Genomic DNA, 24,439 nt, shown 5'->3' on the forward strand with positions numbered 1-24,439 from the left:
TACACACCAGAATGCAAAGGCCGAAATCCATACACTCAAAGCCTTTTTGATACTAAAACCTTATGTCAGTTAAAACCGTTATTCTAACAGACCGCTACAAAGACACAATACATAGAGATCTCTTACCGTTTATACTGATTAAGCCTCACAACTTGTAATTTTGAATGGAATACAGAGTTGCATTCCCACTCTGTCTTAAGTTATAAGTTTAGTGCACCTTGTTCTTCTTATTTGGAAGAATAGTACAGCAAAATATATAGAGGTAAGGAGAAGAAATGAGCAAAATTAGAGACAGAGAATGCAAGAGAGAAGGAGATACAAGAGGGAATGCAGGAGAAGGAAAACAAGGTAGTCCCTCTCTGGGCCAATCAGTAACAAATATGTCATGTTATTTTGACCTGTGATCGTAGCGCTGGGCCAATCAGTGTAATTTTGCAAATGCTTGAGTGCTGGGTGAGATGCATCATTCTCCCAAGTTTCGTCACAATCCCATCAGTGGTGTCTTACAGCATGTGTTACAGATGAACAAACAAAGATTGAGTGAGCGAAAGATCAGGCAAGCAAATAAGAGGGCGGAAGGGCAGCACAAAAAAGATTAGAAAAGAAAAAGAAAGTGGAAAACATTGCGGAAAGGAGTTTGAGAAAGTGTGAGCAGATAGGGTATGAGTTTGAGCATGTGTGTGTGCATATCTGTGTGTACTTATGATGTCACTCTGCATTCACTGAAGCTTCAGAAATGTCATTGTATTTGGCTTGTTCCTCAGCTACTTCCCTCTGTTATTCCTCAGCCTGTCTGCTCTGCTCTGTGTCGAGGGAAACTAGTTATCACATCTCTCATGTCCTCTCTTTTCCCCCTGGGCTGACACTAAATTGCAGATGTCATTGTTGTAAAAATGCCATCATTTTTCCATGCATATGCTGCACGCAACAGCGAGCTACAATGTTGCTCCACCCCTGAGAGAAATTGAATGTTAAACCCTGTGGTACTGGACAGGATAGATGCAGGATGGAGGACTGTTACCATGGCTACCACTGTAGTACTAATGTGGGAGTGATAAAGGATGTAGGGCTGTTACCATGGCTACCACTGTTATACTCAAACAGGATAGATGCAGGATGGAGGACTGTCACCATAGCTACCACTGTAGTACTAATGGAGGATAGATGCAGGGTGGAAGACTGTTACCATGGCTACCACAATTTTACCCTTGTTTTTTTTCTCTGTCTCTCTGTCTGCTGGTGAGAGGTGTGTGCGGAGAGTCTGTACTTTCCACTTTCTTAACTTTAACTTTTTCCCCTTTTTATACCCTTACACCTTGGGGTGTTAGGGAATAAAAGGTATATCCTAACACCTTAGTTCATTGGAATAAGTGGTTTAGTTGATGTCATTGGAGCAGGGACGGGGGCTTGTTTGGAGCATGGAGACACTTCACCATGGGCTGCGGTGTGTACCTGACAGCAACTCTATGGTGGAGGAGAGCAGTCGGCGAACCTCGGCCACGCTTCTAGGATGAATACGGTTATAGTGTTTTTTTCCTAATAAGGATAGTCTGGTTAGCAATGTGATTGCTAGCTATGTGGGTGAAGGGAGTTTTGGAGCCAGTTTTCCCCTCATCTGCTCTGGCTACTAGAGTTGTTGGGTCTAATGTGCCTCCGTTTATTAAAGACAAGGCTTTGGCTTGGGAACTCTCCTGTTTTGGAAGGTTTGCCAGCAGACTGATTTCTCTCGGGTGTAAAGACCAAGAACTAAAACATGTCCTGTTGTTCCATAGGCAGGTACTCATGTATTTGAAAAGCGCTGATCAAACTTTAAACTTGAGTTTCAGCGTTAAGTTTTAGTGGAAGTGACTATGCCGTATATGTGAGCACTGACAGTCTGTTTTGAGTGTGGGGATATTGGGGACATAAAAGGTTCGCCTATCCCCTTGGCTGGGGATGAGATAAATGCAGGCAGTAGTGGAGGTGTGGGAAAAGGTCAGGTGAATATAAGCGTAAGGCCCTTCGCAGTGTTGGCCTGTGGGAGTAGTGAGACCGGGAAGGGCTGAGTGATAGTAGAAGGGCTCTTCCTTAGGACAGGGGGGGAGTCAGGCCTGTGCAGGTGGTGTGGAGGGATGTGTAGTGCAAGGAGGAGTTGATGGAGATGGAGAAAGGTGGGTTGGATGGGGCAGTGTCTGATTGCGAATTATCATCTGTCTGACAGTTTGGAGCATAAGGAAGAGGAGTTTACTGTGAAGGTGCTGAGATGTTTCCTGAGAGAAGCAAAGAATATAAAGAATGTCTCTGGGTTTTTTTTGGATCCAGAGAAATTGCTGAGATCTGCAACACAGGCTAGTAGGTGAACAGATGCCAGGGTCTTAACACCAAGGATGAGGTATAGGCTGAATAAATGGGTCACTTTTTGCTTCACCAAAAGCAGATCAGCCATGGCAGAAGTGACAGAAGGAAGTGCAGAAAGGCACATTGCTACTGCTGAGGGCTAGCATCAGGAATAGGGTGTTTTTTGTTTATTAACATATACACACCTCGGACAGGGTTAATGCAACCTGACTAGATCGTATATACATCACAGAGTGTCACAGTAATAGACTTGTTAAAGCTGAGATTTGTCCAGTCAACTTTTCTGACCATCATATGGCTGCAGCTCATTTTGTTACTTCTCCAGGACCCTGCTGTCCTCTACCTGCCTGTCCAGGAGGGTTTCAGGGTGTGGTCAACCTAGATGGCAGGGTGGCAGCTTTCCGGCTCCAGGCGCCTCAGAAACTTTTATACAGGACTAACATCTACTGCCGAGAACCAGTGTGTCCACTGCTGCGTAGGGCTGGTGGTTTAGGGTGAGACCATCAGCTTTTCCTGATGGAGTTAGAGGAACTGAACCCCGTAGGTCTCTTAGGATTTTACACATTTGTCCAGAGGCTGTGGTGCCTGCTGAGGCATGGTATGGGAGGAACCTCTGGTATGGGAAGAACCTCTGTTCCATAACCTGATGTTTTTGTTGGACTTGTGCGTTCTGCCACCCTAAGGCCTAATGAGAAGAGGAATTACCAAACTGGAATATCTGGAAGTTGGAAAAGAGCTTGGCCAACAGACTGGACTGACTTTGCTGACGCTGCTGGATGGGTTCATCAAGGAAGTGCTGGGTGTTCTGCCGGATGCCCTGGGGGGCTACCTGATGATGCCACAGAGGGGGAAGGTTGCTGAGTTCCTTCTACTGAGGGTATCAGCTGAAACTTGGGGCTGCTGCCACTTCCTAAGAGGTCAGGGGATCTGTAGTGGAGGATAGTACATGGAACCATGGTGGCAAACCACTTGGGAGATGGGTGCGCTTTCTGTGGGGTATCAGAAACTGTTGTCGTTGACACTTGTTGAGTGTCCTGTGTGACAGGCTGGGGGAGGCTTTCTGTGTGGGGAGCTTCATTCTTGGTTCTATGTATTCTGTTTGTAAAAAGGCAGTAAGTGTGTTGCTGAATTTTCTGTTTGTCTAGGCCAAATTGGCCATTTGACTGACCTGCAGGAACAAGGTGAGGGCTTTGGGTCCTAAAGACCCTGTAGCAATGCTGGAAGGGATGGTCTCTGCACAACTTAGGATGGAGTACATGTACTTTTCTCTCAGGAATGATATTATCTCATTTATGAATTTTTTGGGGGCTGCACAATGCAATATGTATGGTGGGAGAAGAGGATGTGTGTGTGCGTTCATGCTCTTGTGTGTGCGGATAGGGGGTTGGTCAGTTTTTTAAGTTGATTTTAGTTATGTGCTCTGTTTGGTTATGAGATGTCATTAAAGAGCATCAAATATCAAAAGTCTCTCTCTGTGTCTCTCCTCCATTCTCTCTCCAGACTCTGAAGGACCCCACACTCGCAGCCAGGAAGGATTTCCAGCGTGAGGCTGAGTTGCTGACCAACCTCCAACATGAACACATAGTGAAGTTCTACGGTGTCTGTGTTGATGGTGACCCTCTCATCATGGTCTTTGAGTACATGAAGCACGGAGATCTGAATAAGTTCCTCAGGTGAGTTGGACAGGAAAACATCAGGAGGTGGCGGAGCGGGGGTTGTGGACGCATCTGAAATGAGTGATGACAATGATGGCCTTTCCTCTCCACTGGTCTGCATTGTGGGAGAGAATTAAAAACTAACGGGGATTGAAGGGATGAAACCGCAACTACCAAAAGCATTGCAATATTTCACCGCTGTCCAGCTAGGTGTAGGGGAAAAATGAGCTTCACCCTTGTGGGTCAAAATAAATGAGCAAAGGTTCAGAAGTCTTCCGTGGATTCTTTATTCAAACATGCATGGAGAGAAAACCTTAAGCACACACACTCAAGTGGGCTGCGCGATATTCTCTGACAAAGGGTAGAAACGTGAGTTTCTTTATACACTTCAGTATGTATAGTTGCTTTGTTCATCCTTTTCTAAGAAATCAATATATGGCTAATGTAATATGCACACTTCAAACTAGTCAAAACCAGTTCTACAATACACACTAACATAAAGTCTATTCTTACATGATTGTCTCTAACAATGAATACTAGTCTGAGGGCTAAACTTCTAATATCATGTGGAAGTCATACATGCACTCATGACAGCTGCATGACTTCTTCATGTGATCAGGACATGATCACATGAAGATCCTTTACTGAATACTCCACTATGATATTCAGGGCAAAGGACACAGTGTTCTATTTTATTTCCTACATAGGAAAGCACTGATGTTAATTGAGTATGGCAAGGTGCGACTCTCTCCATAGCTTAACCTATGTGAGTCCAAATCTTGATCTTGTAGTTTTTGTCATTGTAATAGTGAGCAATGGTCAGCAAAAATTGTAGTAGACAAAAATAGAAGGGAAAGACTGCTGCATTGGGTCCTTAGTGTAGAACGGACAGGTGTTCTTTGGATGTAGGATGAGTCAGAATAGGCCAATGCAGGGAAGTCTTTTTACTGTAAAGACACATTAAGGTCCAGTCAAAACCAGTAGTTTCCAGCAAGAAAATTGTAAAAACCAACTCCATGATGAAGGCCCGACTAGGCATTTTAACTTTTGCAATGAGACAGAGTGCCTTGGAAACTACTGGTTTGACTGTATCAGTGTATATTTAGAAAGACTTCTCATACACTTGCAGGAAATCTATTTGGAAGCTATATCTAAAAAAAAAAAACTGACAACAGGGAGGAATTCAGTACCAATGTTCCCTCCAAGCTGATCATTTGGTGACCTAATAATGACCAAATAATAGTATCTTGTCAGTCATCAGTCATTACTCTACTTTGATTTGAGCAGGTTTGGAAGTTTAGGTGGCAAATTATTTTAGATGCTGGGACTCTGCCATAGCTTAGGGTTTATGGTGAATTGGCACTGTAGGAAAGCAACATGGCTGTCTGTCTTTACTGCATACTGCTGCCTACATTTTCTCCTTGTTAACGATGCAGTGTGCTGCAGCACTTTCCTGACAGCACTAATAAGCAAGCATGTTTTTAGCAGTTTGTGTGTATTGGGTGCTGCAAGTTAAAAACATTTCAGCAAAAGCAGAAGAGCACTGCAGTTCAAACAGCCTCTTGGGCTGAACAGCGTGCTCTGCCGTCTTTTGATGTGAATATCACACTGTAGTCCAGTTTAAAATAAAAAAAAAGATCTTAGCTCACTGCCCCAATACTTACATATCTAAAATGCTAGTGCTATGTCCCATCATCACTTAATCTTGGTATCAGATCAGATCTATCGATAGACAGATTTGATTGAATATCCTCCAAGAAACACTGTGGTGATAGAGTGATTTTATATGAATGGGCAATGGATCAAAAGGTTTTGGGTTGGTAATGGAAATGGAAGAAGCTGTAGGCTAAAGGTGAGAGAGGTGGTTTTGTGACTAGAAGCTCAGTAATTCAAATCCAGACTGTCCTGCCCAGTAAAGTCTAGATGGGGAGAGTAGAGTTGATCCGAAACCAGCAGTAGAAGACTGGTTGTACTGGGCAGCTCCCAGATGTGAGTGTGTGTAACTGGATGAGTAATAAAACAGGGTGTTCCTGAAGAAGTTCGATGCCTTGTCCCTTCCGACTCATTACTACATCATTATATCACCTGCTTCTTTACTTACACCTATTGTTTGTACATATAGTACAAAAAGAAGAGAATAGAAGTTGACCTGAGCTGCCAGGCCCGTGTGTGGCACATGAGAGCAGTGTGTTAGCAAGCCTGTAGACACTGAGTGATGGATGAGCCTGTCTCCGTGAACTACTGCAGGTTGGTGCCTTGTTTTGCCCCTTGTCACCACACTACGACCACCTGCTTGTTAAATACAATTCCTTCTTCCTTTATGCCCTCCCATTACCTCTGCAAAGGGAAATTCCCTTCTGATTCCTACCAGGCTGCTGGTGAAAAAGAATTTGTTTTTAAGTGACCTGCCTGGTGCAACAAAGGTATAAAATAAGGAAAGACTTTGACATCTAGCTTCAAATATTGTCGCCACGATAAATGTGCGACAGCCTTGTTAGAGCTGCGTCTATGTAGTATACCAGCCTGTTATACAGTGATTGATGAATGAGCCTGTCTGATAGGGTGACAGACTGACACAGGGAGCTATTCCACCTAGAACATTATGTAAAATACAGTGAGCCTTTGGTAAAAAAAAATAGTATCCACACGTCTTATAGTGTATAACTGTGTTTTAGCTTGCCCGTTAGATGGTGATTGATGGGTGAGCTGAAGAAAATGGATAGACGTAGAAACACGTCATTGATATAAACCAGTTGTGTTCAGTCAGCGTAAGAGTTAAGGGTTGAAGCACCCAGGACAGTGGTATTTTACACAGTGCAGTAATGCTTTTGTTGAAACTGGAGGTGCACGAATACCAACTCTGCAGAACCGATACGAGTACCTAGCACTTAAGTAGCTCAGCCGATATGAGTACTGATTCACTAGTGAACAAGTGCATCGATTGCATTTATTTATTCATTTCATCAAATTATGCACTGACCAATAAAATAATAATAATGATAATAATAAATGATAATAATAAAATAGAGTATAGGCTACATAAATAGAATAAAAAAATATACATAGGCTAAGAAAACAGAATGGCATTTAGCCTGTATTGCCAAGGCTCCTCTTCTACGTAATAGGTGTTATGCCTATGAACTTCACAAATAGCAGCCTTTCAGCATTTTTCCATCAGGAGACATTTTTGCACCTGCTGGAAAAGTTTTATGTTGCACCAAAGCACATATATATAGGTATAGGTATCAGGACAGCTTCATTGGCTGGTCCGAATATAAGCACTGTTGAGCTGGATTGGCACTGATACCAATGTCTACTGTTAATTCATCTCCATTTTGTATCTCTTTAAGAAATGTATCTTAGCTTTTTACCACACATAGTGCGCGCAGTACTGTGAGACTGTGGTTAAAATACTTTAGCGTCTGTGCTTAAGCCATCAGTGCCCTGCTTCAGTGTAAAGTGTAAGCTCGCCTGTTAGCCAGTGATTGATAGATGAGCTTGTCTCAAAGAAGAAAGGCCAAGGCAGACGGATAGAGAGAAACAGAGAATCAGGAGAGAGCCATTACCTTCACCTTGTTCTCTGATACAACTGGATCTTAGAGCGTCCAGAGAAAGGTACAGTTTAAGTGTGTTAGTAGTAGAGACAGCCCCTATCACCAATCAAAGTAATGTAACTGCAAGTCTGAGGAGACTCATCCAGTTTACATTGTTCAGTTGGAACTGTGGTCTAGACAGAGAGAAAAGGTGCTGTCTGGTCTGCTAGCACTCCTACCTCACAGACTGAAATGAAACTAGAGTCTAGGCTACTGAAAGAACTCACTGTTGACGTGCGCTAGTCCAGGTTACAATGCACACGCACTGGGTTCTTGTGCAGGGGGTTACAGAAGAGGCTATTTGGTGCATAACATAGTACAACAGAATTCCTAATACAATGTTTTGTACAAATTTGATTCAAATACGATGCATAGTTTTCTGAAGAACAAAAATCGTGATGTACTGGCCATCAAGCTGATGAACATGATTCATGCAATTAAAATTTAGTTGCCTAAACCTTAACCCTAACCTTAACCAAAGTTGTTTTAGTTGGCCAACCTTAAATCTAACCTTAACCAAAGTTGTTTTACTTTATTTAGTTGCCTATCCTTTTTTTTTAGCACACGTACAGTTATAGGTTATGCGGCTGGTCAAGCGTAGGTATAGGATGAATCAAGGGTGCATAACTTTGCATAATATATGTACAACCACTGCTGTGAGAATACGTTGTTTGGTGACACAGAGCTTAAACCCAGGTCATCAGTTGAAGAACGTTCTTTTTAACAATTCGGGCACCCTGCTGCCCCGAAAGAACTATGCATACCAATCACAATTAACATTAGCAGACAGGGCTTAAATAATGATTAAAAAACATGCATAAATTGCCTGCGTTGCCACTGTCTTGCTATAGAGTAATTATCCAATTATCATCCAGGCTGTTGAGGTGCTGAGACTCTTCCATATAAAAATGAGCTCCTGTTCAGTAGTGTATGTTCAGTAATACTCTATTTCTCAGTGCTGGAAATAGGACTTTGGAGCAGATTTACATCATCTGAGATGCACAGAATGAGAATGTCAGTCACACTTTATGTCTGAAGCGTGGGAATGTCAGGATGGTAGGCTTGGACAGGAGGGGCACTTGCTATACTCTAGTAGGCTATATAAGTGAGTCCAAATTTGATCTCCTAGTTTCTATCATTATAACTGAGTGCAAAGATAATGTAAAAATCCCCAGAACTCTATTCGTAAGCCATATGTAAAAAAAATAAAAACATCAAGGGCGCATTCAAGGCCAATGTTCCCTCTAAGCTGATAGTTTGGTAACTGATGTCTAACAATTTATTACACACTTACCAAATAATAATATCTAGTCATTGCTCCACTTTATTCCCAGAAATTCAGTCAATATAAGGTGGTCTGGAAGTTTTGGTGGTAAATGATATTAGATTCACAGACTTTGTCATAGCTTAGGGTTTAGTGGATTAACACCTCTGGGAGACAGTTTTCTTTCACAAGGATTGTGCAAGTGGGATGTAAACAATGGTTAAATCAGTAAAATAATTGGATCGTGTCAAACCACGAATGCAAAATCATTAGTGAATATATTTATGTTAAGGAATTTAAGAATGCAGCAGTGTTTGCCAAAAGTGAAAGCAGTCATTTTTAGCAGCTAATAACTGAATGGCAGCGTAGAATAGTGAGTCGCTTTGGGTGAAACTTTAAAAAGCCATTTTAATCTTCTGGTGACTCACATTTGGGTCTTGGCCGAGTATTTGGCAGAGGTTGTGCTGTCATGTTGTATCGTGTGGCCTCTTTAATTGTGTAAATTCATGGTTGTAATATTATGTAATATTGTGGCTTGTTCTCTTTGCTTAGATGTGTTAGAAGGGAGCTGTGGTCAGCAAGAATCATTTGACTGTGCCATTACTCTCCAAAGAAAGTAATGTTGTGCTGTAAATTAAATGCAATATAAATATACATTATAAGACAATAGTGTAATAGAAATAATTAGTTATTGATAACTTATTACTTTTATTGAAAGGTAATATGTAATGGAATTAACTGGCCTACCATTGAGTGTGCAGGGTAAAATCAGGAATGGAAAGCCATTAGAAACTGTTAAAAAATGTATGAATGAATGTAAAACCATTTGAAAATACATTGTGAAACTTCCAACATAATGTTACATAACCGGGACATCCCAGGTTCAATCCCCGCAACAGCCATAGATCCTGTCGAAGTGTCCTTGAGCAAGACACTGAACCCCTACCTGCTCACTCACTGGAAGTTGCTCTGGCTAAGAGTGCCAGCTAAGTGCCTAAATTGTAAATTGTGGTTGGTAAGCTAATGAGCTACATTATGTCTACTGTGATTAGATGTTATTTGCTCCCAGGATGCTTTGCACTGCAGAATAGAACATTGGTACTTAGTCGGCAGCCAGGAAGTGAAGTCTGCGACTGCCTATGTATGCATTTGTGTGTGTGTGTGTGTGTGTGTGTGTGTGTGTGCGTGCATGCACGCATGCATGCAGGGGCAGTGTTTCTGTCTGTCTCTCTGCGCCATGGATGCTAATTTCAGCTCAGTAATTGTGTTTCCATTAAACTACTGGCATCAATTCATCCAGGACACACTTCTAATTTAGCTGGCACCCATTGCCCTCCACCTCACTGTGCACGCACACACACACACACAAATAGGCACACACCTAGCTGCCACTTCACCGGCATCACTTCCTCTATTAGAGACTTAAAACTCAGTGAAGCTGAAAAGACGCACACACACACACACAGGTTGACTATTAGGTTGAGTTAGCACAGCCCAGGAATATTTATCCAACTATACAGGTCATCACCCCCTTCTCTGTTTATCTCTCTCTGTCTTCTCCACCTCCTCAGTCTCTCTCTCTATTCCTCCCTCTATCCATAACTCACTCTCCCTGCCTCTCCACCCCTCTCTAAAGCATCACTGACACACTAAGTGAGCCTGATGGCTATCACAGTGCTACATCATTAAAGCTGAGTCATAACTGTGTGTCAGTCGTAACTGTAACGGATCCTAACGGACACTGGAGAGTGTTGAGAGGATTACTGCTTCATACATCATGATAGCGGACGTTGTGCGAATGTACGCAAATTCATTGGACCAGTAGGACCGTTTGTTATGGGAGATTAACATAGGAAATTATACCAAGAGTTGATATAGCAAGTGTCAAGGTAGCTGAAGCACTTAAATATAGTGAGTACGAGTGAGATAGTTCCACTAGCTTGCGTCTTTCTGCAATGAGCCAACCGCAAGTGATGATGAAACTGTACCACATGATAGTCTATTTAGCTGGCTAGCTAGCTAACCTAGTAGCGAACGTTTTGGAGAAATGCTGATAATTTACATGATTTCTTCATAAAAATAGTCATTGTTGTATCCCTAACTAGTTATTGAGACACATGAGATACACATGTTCTGTCACTTATAAAATATTAACAATTGCAGGAGACTTCTACAAAGTAGCACTGCCAGACTGCATTTCACATTAAATTTATATGTATGTATATTGTATTCTTTTTAGAAGTCTCCTGCAATTGTTAATATTTTAGCAATGAGAGAATGTGACTGAAGTATGTGTCATCATGTATAATCACTATAGTTACTGATACAACAATGACTATTTTTAAGAGGACATCATGTAAATTGTCGGCACTTAAAATGTTTTAGCTAGTAGGTTAGCTAGTTAGCCAGCTAACTGCAGCTCTAATCAAATCAAATTAAGTTATATGAGGTTTCTAACATCACGCATTCACTAAAGAAAAGATTTGTTGACTGTCTAATATCATATAAAGTTACAAATATTTGGAATTCGCAAGTTTGGAGATTGTTTTTTTTTAGATTTCACAAGATTGTAGATTGCAGCTTTTTCATTGGCTAAGGGCTAATAAAGGTTATTATCATTACCATGTGGTGCAGTGTGCACTTGCGGTTGGTTCATTGCGTGCCGGTGATTGGCAGTTTTGTAGGAGGCAGCAAAATATTTGCTATCAGCAGCTTCAATCCAAAAATATTGGAATTCTAATTGACTCTTAGAAGCCTGTATTGGTCGAACCCTTGCTGGGAATTCCTTCTTCTACTCACCTACCTGCTTTGAAGCAGGTCTGATGGGGTTGTATCGAATTAATATATTTAATGCGTTTCTAACCGACTCTATAACTTCCACAGAGCCCACGGGCCAGACGCTATGATCCTGGTCGACGGACAGCCCTTGCAGACCAATGGGGAGCTGGGTTTGTCCCAGATGCTGCACATAGCCAGTCAGATCGCAGCTGGGATGATCTACTTGGCGTCTCAACACTTTGTGCACCGTGATCTGGCGACCAGGAACTGCCTGGTGGGGAACGGCCTTCTGGTGAAAATAGGAGACTTTGGGATGTCCAGAGATATTTACAGCACAGATTACTACAGGGTAAGTACATTTAAAATCCAATCTGTGGTACAACTGTCCTTGTCTGTCTGTCTGTTTTTTTGTTTTTTTTTGTGTGTATGATAAGCTTTTTATGTATTGTCCTTGTTTATTTAGTTGATAGTATTGCATTTTCTTTCTTTTCTGTCTTTTCTGCACACACGACACTTTTCCGAAGGAGATGTTAAACATGTACAGAAATGTACTCTAATGGAATTAAATTGAATGAGATTGAAAGAGTAGGGAAAAAAATGACCAGGAATATCCGCACAATATTCACACATACTCATTTTGTAATATGTGTTTTTTATACATATAGACCTGTATGTATTGATATGTGTTTAATCTTCACAAAATGTCTGCAGCGGCAGTTAGATGATGGATGACTTTTTGAATGGTTACTAGTGCAGGATAGATGCAGGATATGGGACTTCTACCATGGCTGACATGTTACATTATGATGCACTGTATAGCTTCACTAAATTATTTACCCTGCAGCTGTTTTTTTTTTTTTTTTAAGATTTGTAACATTTTAATGAGCCTTGGACCCAGGACGAGATGCTAAATTTCTCATGTGGGTCCCAGATGTAAAAAAAAAATAAAAAAAAATGAAGAAGTCAGGCTCTATGTGGCCTGGCTATCTAGAAGAAGTTTGTCTTCATAGATGATGGTAACAGTGGCACAGAGGGATTTTCAGCAGACTCTCTCAACACTGTAATTGGCGTGGTGGGAAATCATTTGTATTTGGCAGTAAATGTCAATGACTCCATCGAGTCCCATCCTCCTAAGTAGCTTCTGTGGAGTGTTTTCTCTTTAATGGCTGCTCTAATGTCCCACTAGGGCTGCTGTTAGACAGCCACTGAAAAAGCTGACTGACTTTCTTTTTCATTTTAACCCTTTGAAAGAAGATCATCAGCAAGGAAAGAGTGTTGTGTGAACCTCCAAAAAAGTCACAGATCAATATGGATCCAATATTGACCTGAATAGAGCCAGCAGGAGCCTGTAGGAGCCACAAAAAGAAAAAAGAAAAAAACAGTCAACAATCAAAATAATTCTCATATAGTCTCATTATCAACTGCACCACCATTTTTCAAAATGTTTCCAAAACATGATCTACATGGTTTGATTGTAAATGAAACAGAGCCTTGTTGACTGCTTATAATTAGCCTCAGTGCAATGCATGGGGATTTGGTGCAATCCATTCTCCAAAAATTTTCTGAAATGAGCACAAACTCTAAAACGCAGAGTACATGTTGTGGACATGAATAATGTGGAGGTTTCGTTCAGCTTGAGTGATTTGAGATAGATGTTGCTGTTGTTGCTGCTAAAGCCCTGCTGACTGAATGTTGTCTCAAACAGATACACACATACACACACACACGCCAAAAATAACCGATATAACCACCCGCTTAATGTCAAATGCTGGTAAAAATTGTCTTTGGTGGATAAATCAGTAAGGGTCTCCCACCACTCTGACTCTTAACTTTTTGAGACAACAACATTGGATTTTTTTTAGTTTACCAGCCCTTAGCAGGTATAGGCCAAAAAGTTAATTTCAGACTGTGCGCATACACACACGCACACTCCTAGTTGTACGTCCTCTGCGAAGACAGAGTGACTTGCTGATTAACATGCATCAGATGTCTCCAATTCAGCCTCAGACACACACACCTAAACTGAGAGAGAGAGTTTAATTTCTCCTACAGTAATTCTCCGCCCTATGCAGACTGTTTCCCTGAAGCAAAACAGAGTTCCCAGGGAACTCTGTAGCTCCAACATACTGGCTAGATTACAAATCAACCATATGTCTGAATTACCCAAGATATCCAGGACATCATGGTCAAAGAGAGGGAACACCACAGTATTACATGCATAGGGTTAGCAATACAATTCTGGATCATGGGTTCCCAACCTTTTCCATATCGGGGAAAAGGTCCAATTTGAGGAGATTGGATCACAGGCACCTGACACAATTTTTGTTGTCAGATATGATTTACATAGTAGAATAGCCTCCTATACGAAAGGTGGGGAGATAACAGTGGATAAAGTGTAAGATATGAGCACAGAAGTCATTCTTTTACATTCTGTCATGCTTTCTAGCCCCTGGAATCCCTTGAAAGACTACTTAGTGTTCCTGGAGCCCACTTTTCCAACCACTGTCCTAGATGTTAGCCTTGGGTTGACTGGTGCAGTGTGAAAAGAGGCTTAAGTAGACTCTTACCCAGCAAACGTTATGATGTTGATACAGTACGATGGCCTGCACCAAGGTTGAAAACCTGTGTAAATAACATAGCACCAAAAAGTTGAGATGACCATAGCTGCTACCTGCATTGTTTTGTGAAATCAGGACCTAAATGTCTTTCTGATATCAGTTCACAACAGTTTCTAAAGCTGTTTTAATAATGAATTTGCCACGCCTGGGTTGACCTGAGAAATGCTTGTTGGGTTATGTGAGGCTGAGGATAAAGGGCAATTCAGATTGCCAGTGTATACCTGCTATGTTGCTGCCTCACTGTGACATCTCTATGTGCAACAGCTACAGCTTTTGCACCTATACCATGGTCCAAAGGTTAGATGAGCTGGTAGGTTGCCTGCCTATAAGCCATGCATGTTTAAAGAATAACTAAACCCCAAATTCAAATCTTTGGTGAAGCCTGACACCTAATGGTGAAAAGTAGGGTGCTGAACTGGCCATCTGCTATTGGCTGGTCTTTGGTTCCAGGTGATGTCACCACCTGTTGTACTCTATAGAGGGTTTGGTTTAGTTACTCTTTAACTGCTATCAACAAGCATTCTGAAACTGGGCTACATTAGTCCTTAAACCTGACTTGTTTACGGAATATACAGTCAGATATAATGCATAGCTTCAGTGGTGAAACAGTTTACCTTAAGTTTTGTAGTTTTCAATTGCACTGTGCTATGTGGAAGCAGTGTATCTAAAATGTCTGGCATTGAGAAGTTTGCAGATTTGTAAGGCTCTAGTGGTTCAGTTTTACTTCCCGGAAGTTCTGATGCTTTGCCAAGACTCTGCTTACTGGCTGGAATTGTATTTATTGCCAGGGAACATTAGCTTATTGAACATTCAATTAGGAGACATTGGGAACTATTGGAGCCTGTCTGATTTCAATGGCACAGTTGTTGCACAGTGGTGGCACAGTCTAGATGGAGTTGAACAATTATGGTTTGTACCAATTTATTAAAAAGGTAATCCTGTATAACCGTTTGTATGCACCAGGTGCATCGGAGGAGGACATAGTAGAAATCTATAGACTTGTAAGTTCTTGTAAGTGAAGACAGTGTGCGGGAGTCTACAAATTTCTACTTTGTACCAATTTTTATTTAGACTTAAACTTGTACTAGTCAAACTCTTCAAGAATATGTGTGAATTCTCTAAACTGCAGATAGTTTATTTTGGTTGGCTTGTCTGCAGGGAGAAATAGCAGGCTGGCAGGGAAAGAGAACAAGGCTCTCAATGTCCACCAGAGTCCTGTCTTACAGTGGCAGCTTCTTTTTCTCATAGTTTTAAATGGAAAGGACGCATTATTTCCATCCCAACAGCACTGAGGGCTCAGCATGTTTTTAGCAAAGTTAAAAAGGGCCTATAAAAGTTTTTCAACAGTCTCATAGCAGTAGCAGGAGCCACCGCCAATGTTTTCCCCAAAGCATCTGCTGAGTGCTGCTAGCTAAAAAAGATGTGCTCCACGGACACCAGCTGGGCTCTGAGCTAACTGTTGCAGTGTGGAAAGTGGTTTAGATTAGCCTCAGGCAAACTCTTAGCCTAAGGCTAAAGGTAACCCTGCGTTTCAAACTTGTCTGAAAATAATTAGTAAATATGCAGAGCATTTGCAGAGCTTTTGAAATCAACATCACAGTGGTGTCGTTCTCAGAATCATCTGCTAGAAAGGGTTATGCCATTGAAATGGGTCAGTGCTGATAGTTCACAGCAATGTTTCCTAAGAATATTTGTTATACAGCATGCCAGCACCCCCCTTTCCTGCGTTAACGTGCATCCTGTGATTAGACTGTAATTAGATAAAGCAAAAACACATCTAATCCAGGTGTAAATATGCTCAAGACACATTGAAGATCTGATCACCTAAACCACCTATGGAGGACACATTTGGCCACATTGACAACAAAGTGTAAATGCAATGTGTCTCAAATCAAAGACACAAATCAAAGAGGTGGCGTGCAGCTCAGTTAGTAACATACTAGTCAAAAAGCAACCAAATAAGCAAGATGAGATGTTTACTGTAAATCTTAAAGGACATAAATATTACAAGCGGAAGTTACGTGCCCCTCCTTTTGGCAAGTGAAAAAGAAATCTGATTTCACTGTATAAAGACACATTTGAATGTCAGGTGTAAAGTAATCCAGCTAAATCACATCCAGAGACAATGCATGTTAATGCCAAGTGGCAAGGCAGCCACTTGCGATTCTACAAGTTTTCCACAAAATTATAATGCTGAAAAAGTCATGAGAGGGGTGAGTAACTGCGAACGAATGATCTATCATTAGCAAATGAACTGCTGCTTCTGCCTTTCACGTTGTTGAATTCATTGAATTAAAAGATAACTGACACCAGCCCAGATTTACAGCTTTACTGATATGCTGTAACATTGCAGTCAAACAAAATGGACAACACTGTGCCACAGAACAGCATGTAGCACAACTGGTTAGACTGGTTTCTGTGCTGGTAGACTGGTTTCTGTGCATGATGCAGTGAATTAGATCATACTTACAATTTTAAATGTATCTAACTGCATGTTAATAGTCAGAGAGTTAAGAGTCAAAGTTGCTACTGATGTTTAAAAAGGTAAGTAAATGGTTTCTAAAAGGTAAATGAGCATTATCTAGGCCTTTATTAGTATAAAGTTGCAACAATGCTTAGTAAATGGTTAACAAGAGATGAGGAGAGCAGTGGAAAGGAGGAGAGAGGTGAAGGAGGGGAATGAGAACGAGGGATAGAAGAGCAGGAAAGAAGGAAAAGAGAGAAAGGTGGAGAAATGAGGAGGTGAAGGAAGGACAGGAGGAGGAGGTGATGGGAAACTGGAGGCGAGAGGAAGAGGAGGGTGAAGGAAGGAGGGGAGGGGGGTGAGAGGAGTAGTGCGGTAAGGACGATTTGTCAGCGGCGTACTGCCGGTCATTCATTATGCGGGTCTTGATTAGGAAGCACGTATCCGACTAAATTAGTCAAGCTGCTTTATGATTTCGCAGCAGTCAGAGACCAAGCTAGTCCAGATGAATAATGATTAACTCACTATAATCTACACCATGTACTATAATAGGTAATACACTCTGGGTTGTACATCTTCACATATCCTCCTCCATTAGTCATGTGTGATTAAAGGCAAAATCCACCCCATAACAGAATCCACAGATAGTAAGCTACTGTATGTCATTCCTGTGATCTTGATGGATTCTGTGAGGGTGTATTACTCCTTTTAACAAACGGTACCATCTACTGTATATCATGTTCCATTACAGGTGTGTGTGTGTTTTGTGTGGATATGATTTACAGTACAGACAGCACTGTTCACATGCCATACCATTATACAAACTACAGTCTGGCTTGTCCTTATATCTTCATATATCCTCCATCAGGCTTTGGAAGGTTGCTTTCAAAAAGTAATCTGTTGCATCTCCCATTAAATAGGTTGCTCAATTAATAGAGAGGGAATATGAGTCCCTCAACACTTGACCACAGGTGCCTAAATTCCAATAAGAAATTCAAAGTATCATGTTAAGAATGCTCACCAATAGGAAAAAAGGTCCTTTTCACTGAGGCATTGGTACTTGAGCGAAAATATATTTTTTTCAGATTGGTGAGCAGTGTGCAGATTCTTCGCATTATTCTTCGCTTCTCTCGTAAAAGTGAGGAGATGGATGAGAAGTTAATGCAACAGTGCATTAAACCTACAGTAAAACATGGCGGTGGAAATATTCAGGTGTGGGGATGTTTTGCTTGTTCTGGAGCTGGTGACTTGCACTGGATCAACTACGCATTGACCAAAGAGAAGTAACACTATTCTGCAGAGGCATTCCATCCCTTAAAGTTGTGTGGAAGAGGATTCATTTTCCGGCAGGACAATGACCTTAAACATGCATGGAAGCTATGGCAGGCCTATGGAAGTCCAAGGAAGAGCAAGGAGTGCTGACTTGCATGGCTTTCCCTCCACAGTTACCAGACCTCAACCCCATTGGGCATCTTTGGGAACATTTGAAAATCGGAAAATGGGAAAAGGCGAAACATACTGTAACATCACAAGACATTCTCTGGAATGCTCTAATAGAGTGCCAGAATAATGTGGATTCACAAATTCAGCAATAACTTGTAGAATCGATGCCAAAGTGCAAGCTGTAGTTAAGGCAAATGGTGGACATACCAAATATTGAGAAATTCTGACAAACATTTTTGACTTATATTAGTGAAAAATAATGTTATCTTGTTTGATAAATATAATTTGACAATTTTTTTTTATTAGTTTTTGATAAATGATGAGACAAAAGTGAATTTCCACCATCAGCCTCTATCACACTGTCCCTGTCATGGTCAATATGTTAATAGCAACCTATAATTGAAATGCAAATACATATTGTGGATAGAGACATACATTCATCCTCAATGCATTATTATTACAGTAACACAGACAAAATGAGTCAAACCAGATATGATTAACACAGTGGGTGATATACATCATGAGCTATTATTGGAACCAACAGACTATTCCTGCATCTTCATCTATTCCCCATCTATCATATCACTGCTGTCAGATGAAAAACTCCTAATTCCAAAACTTTTTAGGAATCGAGGCAGGGGTTGATTTCTGCATTCATGCCCATGCATTTTGGAAACTATAAAATGGGTTTTGAATGACTTCCATTGCTTCTTTGAGGGTCATGGAACTTACTTGCATGCAAACAGTCAACTCAAATAAAAATAAGAAAAACACAAAACATTGGAGTTACAGGCTTTTCACACAACAGCAGCAATCCATGATGAATTATGAACTGTCCAAATGATACATTTCACTATAATGAATTTTGATGGCTTTAATATGAAGCAGCACCTTTTCTTAGCACTGTTCTTTAATTTGTTCATTTGTTTGCTTGTTCATTCATGCCATCTGTCCTTCCTCTTACTTACTCTCTTCATCACCTCCCTCTTCTATTTTCTTTCCATCATCTTCACCTCTTTCCTTGCTTCCTTATTTATTTTTTTTCCAGTTTTTTTGTAATTTTTTCTCCTTCCTGCCATTCTTCCTTTGATCCTTCCCTCTTTTGCTCCTGCTGTACATATTTGTAGCTTTGGGAAAAAGTAATATCTAAGTGCCTATAAGACATGAGAGCCATTTCTAAGGCCCATTCCAAGATATGATAAAAAATCATGAATAAAGACTTGTTGTAGCAATGTTTCCAGCTGGGGATTTAAGATCAAATCTGTTGGTATGAATGTTTAAAGCGTGACATCACAGATTAGAGCTTTGCTTCCCTGCTTTCTGGTTTAGGGAGGGAGTTCTTCACATTCACAAACACTGAACGAAGCGTAGCAATAACATATGTTAATTATTTTTTAGGGTGGGTTTTCCCTTTTAAGTTGGAAGCTGTTTGATTAAATCTGTATGAAATGTTTTATTCATGACATCCAGTGAGCAAGCATTTTCTTTCTTCTTACTTATTCTCTGTCATCACACATGTTAAATTTTAGTAATTAGAAATACCAGAATAAACTTTATATGTGTAGCACTTTTCAAAATTGCTACAAATTGCCTTACAGACAATCAAAAAATAATACATACAGCCAATAAAATAAAGAAGAAAAATACCAGCTATGAATTAAAACAGGCATAAAATGAGATTAAAACGGGCAAATTCATTTCTTAACAAAAGTCACATGTAACTTGTTTCAGGACATTTAGCTACTTGAAATTGTCTTGGAGAAAGTTTCTTGTATCAAGATTTACTTAATTGTTTTATGATGGTTTCTTGAAATAAGTCATATTGGCGTGAAAGTGAAATTTATTGAAACCAGCAAGATTATCTGCCAGTGCAGTGAGATAATTTGACTAAAAATATCATGAACTAAACTTGATGTGTCTGGAATCAAGTTAAAATCACTTGACAGCTTGTCATGTTTTTTGCAGTGCAGGAACGGTGCTGCACTTGTTCTGGGGATGCCCCTCAATTAAAAATTTACAGAAATGTGCTTCAACTGTCAGACTTAGTAGGGGTTTCAATCATGTTAGATCCCTGTCTATTCCTGATGACTGATGAATGATGATTCAGCATTATCACTAACGCTGAATCAACAGTGATTTACTTCTACCAAGAAAACAATTCTTAAGCTCTGGTTTAACCCTGAGATTCCTTTACATCAATACTGGAATACTTGTTATCACTGTGTAGTTACACTGGAGTGTACTACTGCTAGACTAAACAAAGCTAAAGCATCTACTTTACAGGCATGGAGAGCGATTGCTACATCTATAAGGCACCATCTTCTAACCTATCACACTCTTTCTCTTTGGTAATTATTTCCTTGTTAATAGAAGCTGTAGGTCAAGCATTTATGTAACAGGAGGTCAACTGATGGATCAACATATTGTCGGTGACCATTTTCAAAATAAAATGTGTTAATCATAAAAAAATAAGGGGTTAAATGATCTGAGATATGCACTAAAAACATAAAAACAAACTAACAGGCTACATATGGAGAGAGACTATAATAAGTGTCATGTGATGAACGGTTAACCTTTGTTACCTGCCACTTTTGTACCAAAACAATCTGTGACTTATATTATCCTGATTGACGTTGGTATGTTTATGTTAATGTGTGTGTGGCGTCTGTGTGTTTGTGTGTGTATGTGCACATGTCCATGCGTAAGTCTGATGTGTGTGTGTGTGTGTGTCCTCTATCTCCCTCTCTCCATTGAGCATGGAGAACACACTTTTGCGTTTGCGGCCAGTGTCAAAACGTTCCCTAAAAGCGTCATGCTTAGGAAGTTCATGTTCATGTAGAATATACTACATGACTCACAACTGCTTTCTCTTGTGTTGTCCAACGTGTGTGTGTGTGTATGTGTGTCTATGCAGGTGGGAGGTCACACCATGCTGCCGATCCGTTGGATGCCCCCGGAGAGCATCATGTACCGGAAGTTCACAACAGAGAGCGATGTGTGGAGTTTTGGAGTCATTCTGTGGGAGATCTTCACCTATGGCAAACAACCATGGTTCCAACTGGCCAATAATGAGGTAAGGAATCGCTTTATTTGTACATGTATACAGGTTTAAATGTGCATTAAGTAATCTTAATCTTAATAATAATACGGCCATGTCATTTGCCTTTTTTGGCTTGAGAACGAGGCTTTTTAGCCTTTGTACCTGAAATGTGTGGTAATGTTGGCCACTCACTCGTAGCACCATCCTCCATCGTTGAACTGTTGAAAATGCCGGTCTGCGGGGGGGTCTTGAAGCTCCAATGGGTGGGTTTTTTTTGTTCCAAAACAAACCAAAAGTACGGGCCAGAAAGTGAGTTCTGAAAGCCAGAAATCTCAGGACTTGGCCAAATAATCATTGAGTCATTGGTACAAATTAACAACTCTATCAACCCCCATTCCCCACAGATACATTATGGTCATTTTGTGCTACTTATTGCCCTTTTAAATGTGATGTGTGGCATTCTGGAGTCATTCTCTAGGAAATCCTTTGACAAGCAGCCAGCTACAGCCATATACAGTGTTGCAGAGTAGCATTTGGTGACTTGGAGTCATACTATGGGAAGGTGTAAAACAGCTGTGTTTCCAGCTGGCTAATAATGAGGGGAGTGTGGGTATATTTAATGGTACATGTAAGGCAGTATGCGGCCTATTCTGATATTCCCGCATGCCCTCTTGCACACATCAGACTTGTGTTGGAAAATGTGAATGCGGAGATCTCAACGGATTCTCTTCCATGTTTATGATATGGAAGTTATGCACTTGGGAGTGGAAACCTTCAGTTATATGGCTTAAAAATCCTTCTCCAACTCGTCTGCTGCTCTTTATCTACATCTCTTCGTTTGTGATTTGTATAGATTTAATAAGGGGAATCAATAAGGGATAATGGCTTTTACCTGGATTCACCTCATCAGTGTACTTTATGAAAGGAGTAAGTGTCCCTAATATTTTGTACATTCAGTGTAAGTGGAGAACCACACTTTGGAAAAATGTGATTTTGCAGTGACTGTAATGAGTCCAGGCTATTTCTACCACTTGCCCCCTTTTAACCATGGAGAGTGAACGAATGTGAATGAGAGTGAACGAATTAGACAAAATGAATCTGAAATTATTAAAAATGGGGTTGCTTTTGAAAGCCTAGAAAATTTGTGGATCTTTCCATTTTAACTGGTGGATCATTCCATGAATATCAGTTTGAATTCTCCCAAAATATAATCAGTACACTATTTCCATATTGATGTCTTGCCACATGCCACAGTCTCCTCCAGGTTGGATAGATCCTGCTTAGCTGCTGGGCCACCACCGTCCTTGAGCAAGTTTACCTTTCACGGTCCCACAAAGATTTGTCCATTTGTGATTATCACTTCTCCTACACTGATAAACTGCATTGACTTGTAATGTAAGCCCAGATTTTAGTTTTACGAGGAGGACGCCCCCTTGTGCAAACAGAGCCAACCAATGTATTGTAGAACAAAGTCACACAAGTCACCAAAACTTGAACTTCATTGTAAAAAAATGTTTTTCTTCGCTTTTTAACCATCAATCAACCAACTGGTAAGCCTAAAATGTGAAAAAGGAGCATCAAGACACATCATTGTGCACTAAGCCAAATTGTGGACTGGCACCAGTCAATGTGCAACATTCAGCCAAAACTGGCGCAGGTCTCCTTTATAAATGACAGTAATTAATAGCTAAAATCCTGCCTTTTTATATAAATGCTGTCTGTTTTGAAATAATACTGTGGGATGTAGGCACAGAAGACAAACCCTCAGAAGCAAAGGCAGTGCTTGAAACATTTTGCAGCCAAGTCTCCAAATGGCCCAGGTGTACATTTCATCTGTGGCTGTGATCACTCAAGCCTCCTTGACTTTATTTAGTTTTGACTAAAGATTTCACTATTTATAGGTGATCATTTGGACAAGTAAGAGCAAAAATTGATTGTTTCCTCAATTATAATAAATTCAGACCATGCTCAGTACTGTTTAAATATAGCCAAAATAGCCAGAGGGAACGTGTTTTCAAGTTGAAAAAAAGAAAAACTGCAAATGCCTCTGTTGGACACCAGAGGGGTGTGACTTCGGCAGAGACGGTATGAATACCAATGCCTATGCTTTGGATACTGGTGTTGTGAGTGTGGATTTTCTAAATGAGAATGCAGAGGAAAATAAAGGGGGAAGTTAAGTCCTCACAAAAAGCACTGAGCATAAGATCTTAATAGACCCCAGCAGAGAGCAACTGATACGACTGATTGATTCTCTCTGATAAAACCATGTGTTAGACTCTACTTCACTTCATGAGGTGGGTTAAAGACCCTAGCAGGGATACATTGAGTATATCAATATACACTTAATGTTCAAAGACTTCATCTGTCATTATACCCTTGTGGGTATTCTGTTATTATGGCTAAGTATAGTTTAATATTATGAGTGTATCAATTATGGCTCTATGGATAAAATATTCAAAGATTACAGCTATTTTAAAACACAGCCTAAATGTCTTTTATCATACTGTACAGTCACAGGCCTATGAGTATGACATATGATGATTCTGTCATTATACCATTGGTATTGGTCTCTTATAATCAATGAAACACTGAGAGGGTGAGAGATGTGTGTGTGTGTGTGTGTGTGTGTGTGAGAGAGAGAGAGAGAGTGTGTGTGTGTGTGTGTGTGTGTGTGTGTGTGTGTGTGAGAGAGAGAGAGAGAGAGAAAGAACATGTCTATGTGTCTGCATGTATGTGAGGTTTTAAACCAGTCTGACAGGGCAGGACACTCTAAATGGAGTTAACTGTGAACACAATTAACAGAACAGACACATTTAGCTACCTCAGATGATTGTTTACAACACAAAGATGACAAATATTGATTTGTAGCTGCATGGCAGCAATGAACTGGGGTGTGCTTTATTAACAAAGTGGTGGATGACCTTCAGCATGGCTTCATTTTTGCAGTGAGGTCCTGGGTGGGAAACTCTACCTGGAAAATTGGCATAGTATAAAAGTAGCATTACTTAAATACATAAGTGAGGACAAAATACAGATAAACCTAACAGTTACCAAATTAGCTAGCAAGCTTGAGAACAACAACCACAACGACTTTTTGAATCAGCAGGGAAGTTAGTTATCTTACTTGCTACTTAGTAAGCTACTAGCTACCTAGGCTAGACTCTGGTAGCTAGCAATAATGGACTTCCGGAATCTTGAGTTCCATTCGTTTCAAATATATTTTTCAGTGGGGAATCTGTGAAATGAT

The 24,439-nt window shown here is 40.5% G+C and overlaps 1 protein-coding gene across 1 annotated transcript in view; it reads left to right on the plus strand.

The window, feature by feature from the left end:
• Positions 1-24,439, plus strand: part of ntrk3a (neurotrophic tyrosine kinase, receptor, type 3a) — a 208,978-nt gene that overhangs the window by 183,991 nt on the left and 548 nt on the right. The window contains exons 15-17 of the mRNA XM_071915070.1: positions 3,838-4,010; positions 11,733-11,976; positions 21,067-21,225. Coding sequence (XP_071771171.1) covers positions 3,838-4,010; positions 11,733-11,976; positions 21,067-21,225 — 576 coding nt within the window. The remainder of the gene's footprint in view (positions 1-3,837; positions 4,011-11,732; positions 11,977-21,066; positions 21,226-24,439) is intronic.

The sequence above is a fragment of the Centroberyx gerrardi genome, chromosome 4 (genome assembly GCF_048128805.1).
Source record: "Centroberyx gerrardi isolate f3 chromosome 4, fCenGer3.hap1.cur.20231027, whole genome shotgun sequence".
Lineage (NCBI taxonomy): Eukaryota > Metazoa > Chordata > Actinopteri > Beryciformes > Berycidae > Centroberyx > Centroberyx gerrardi.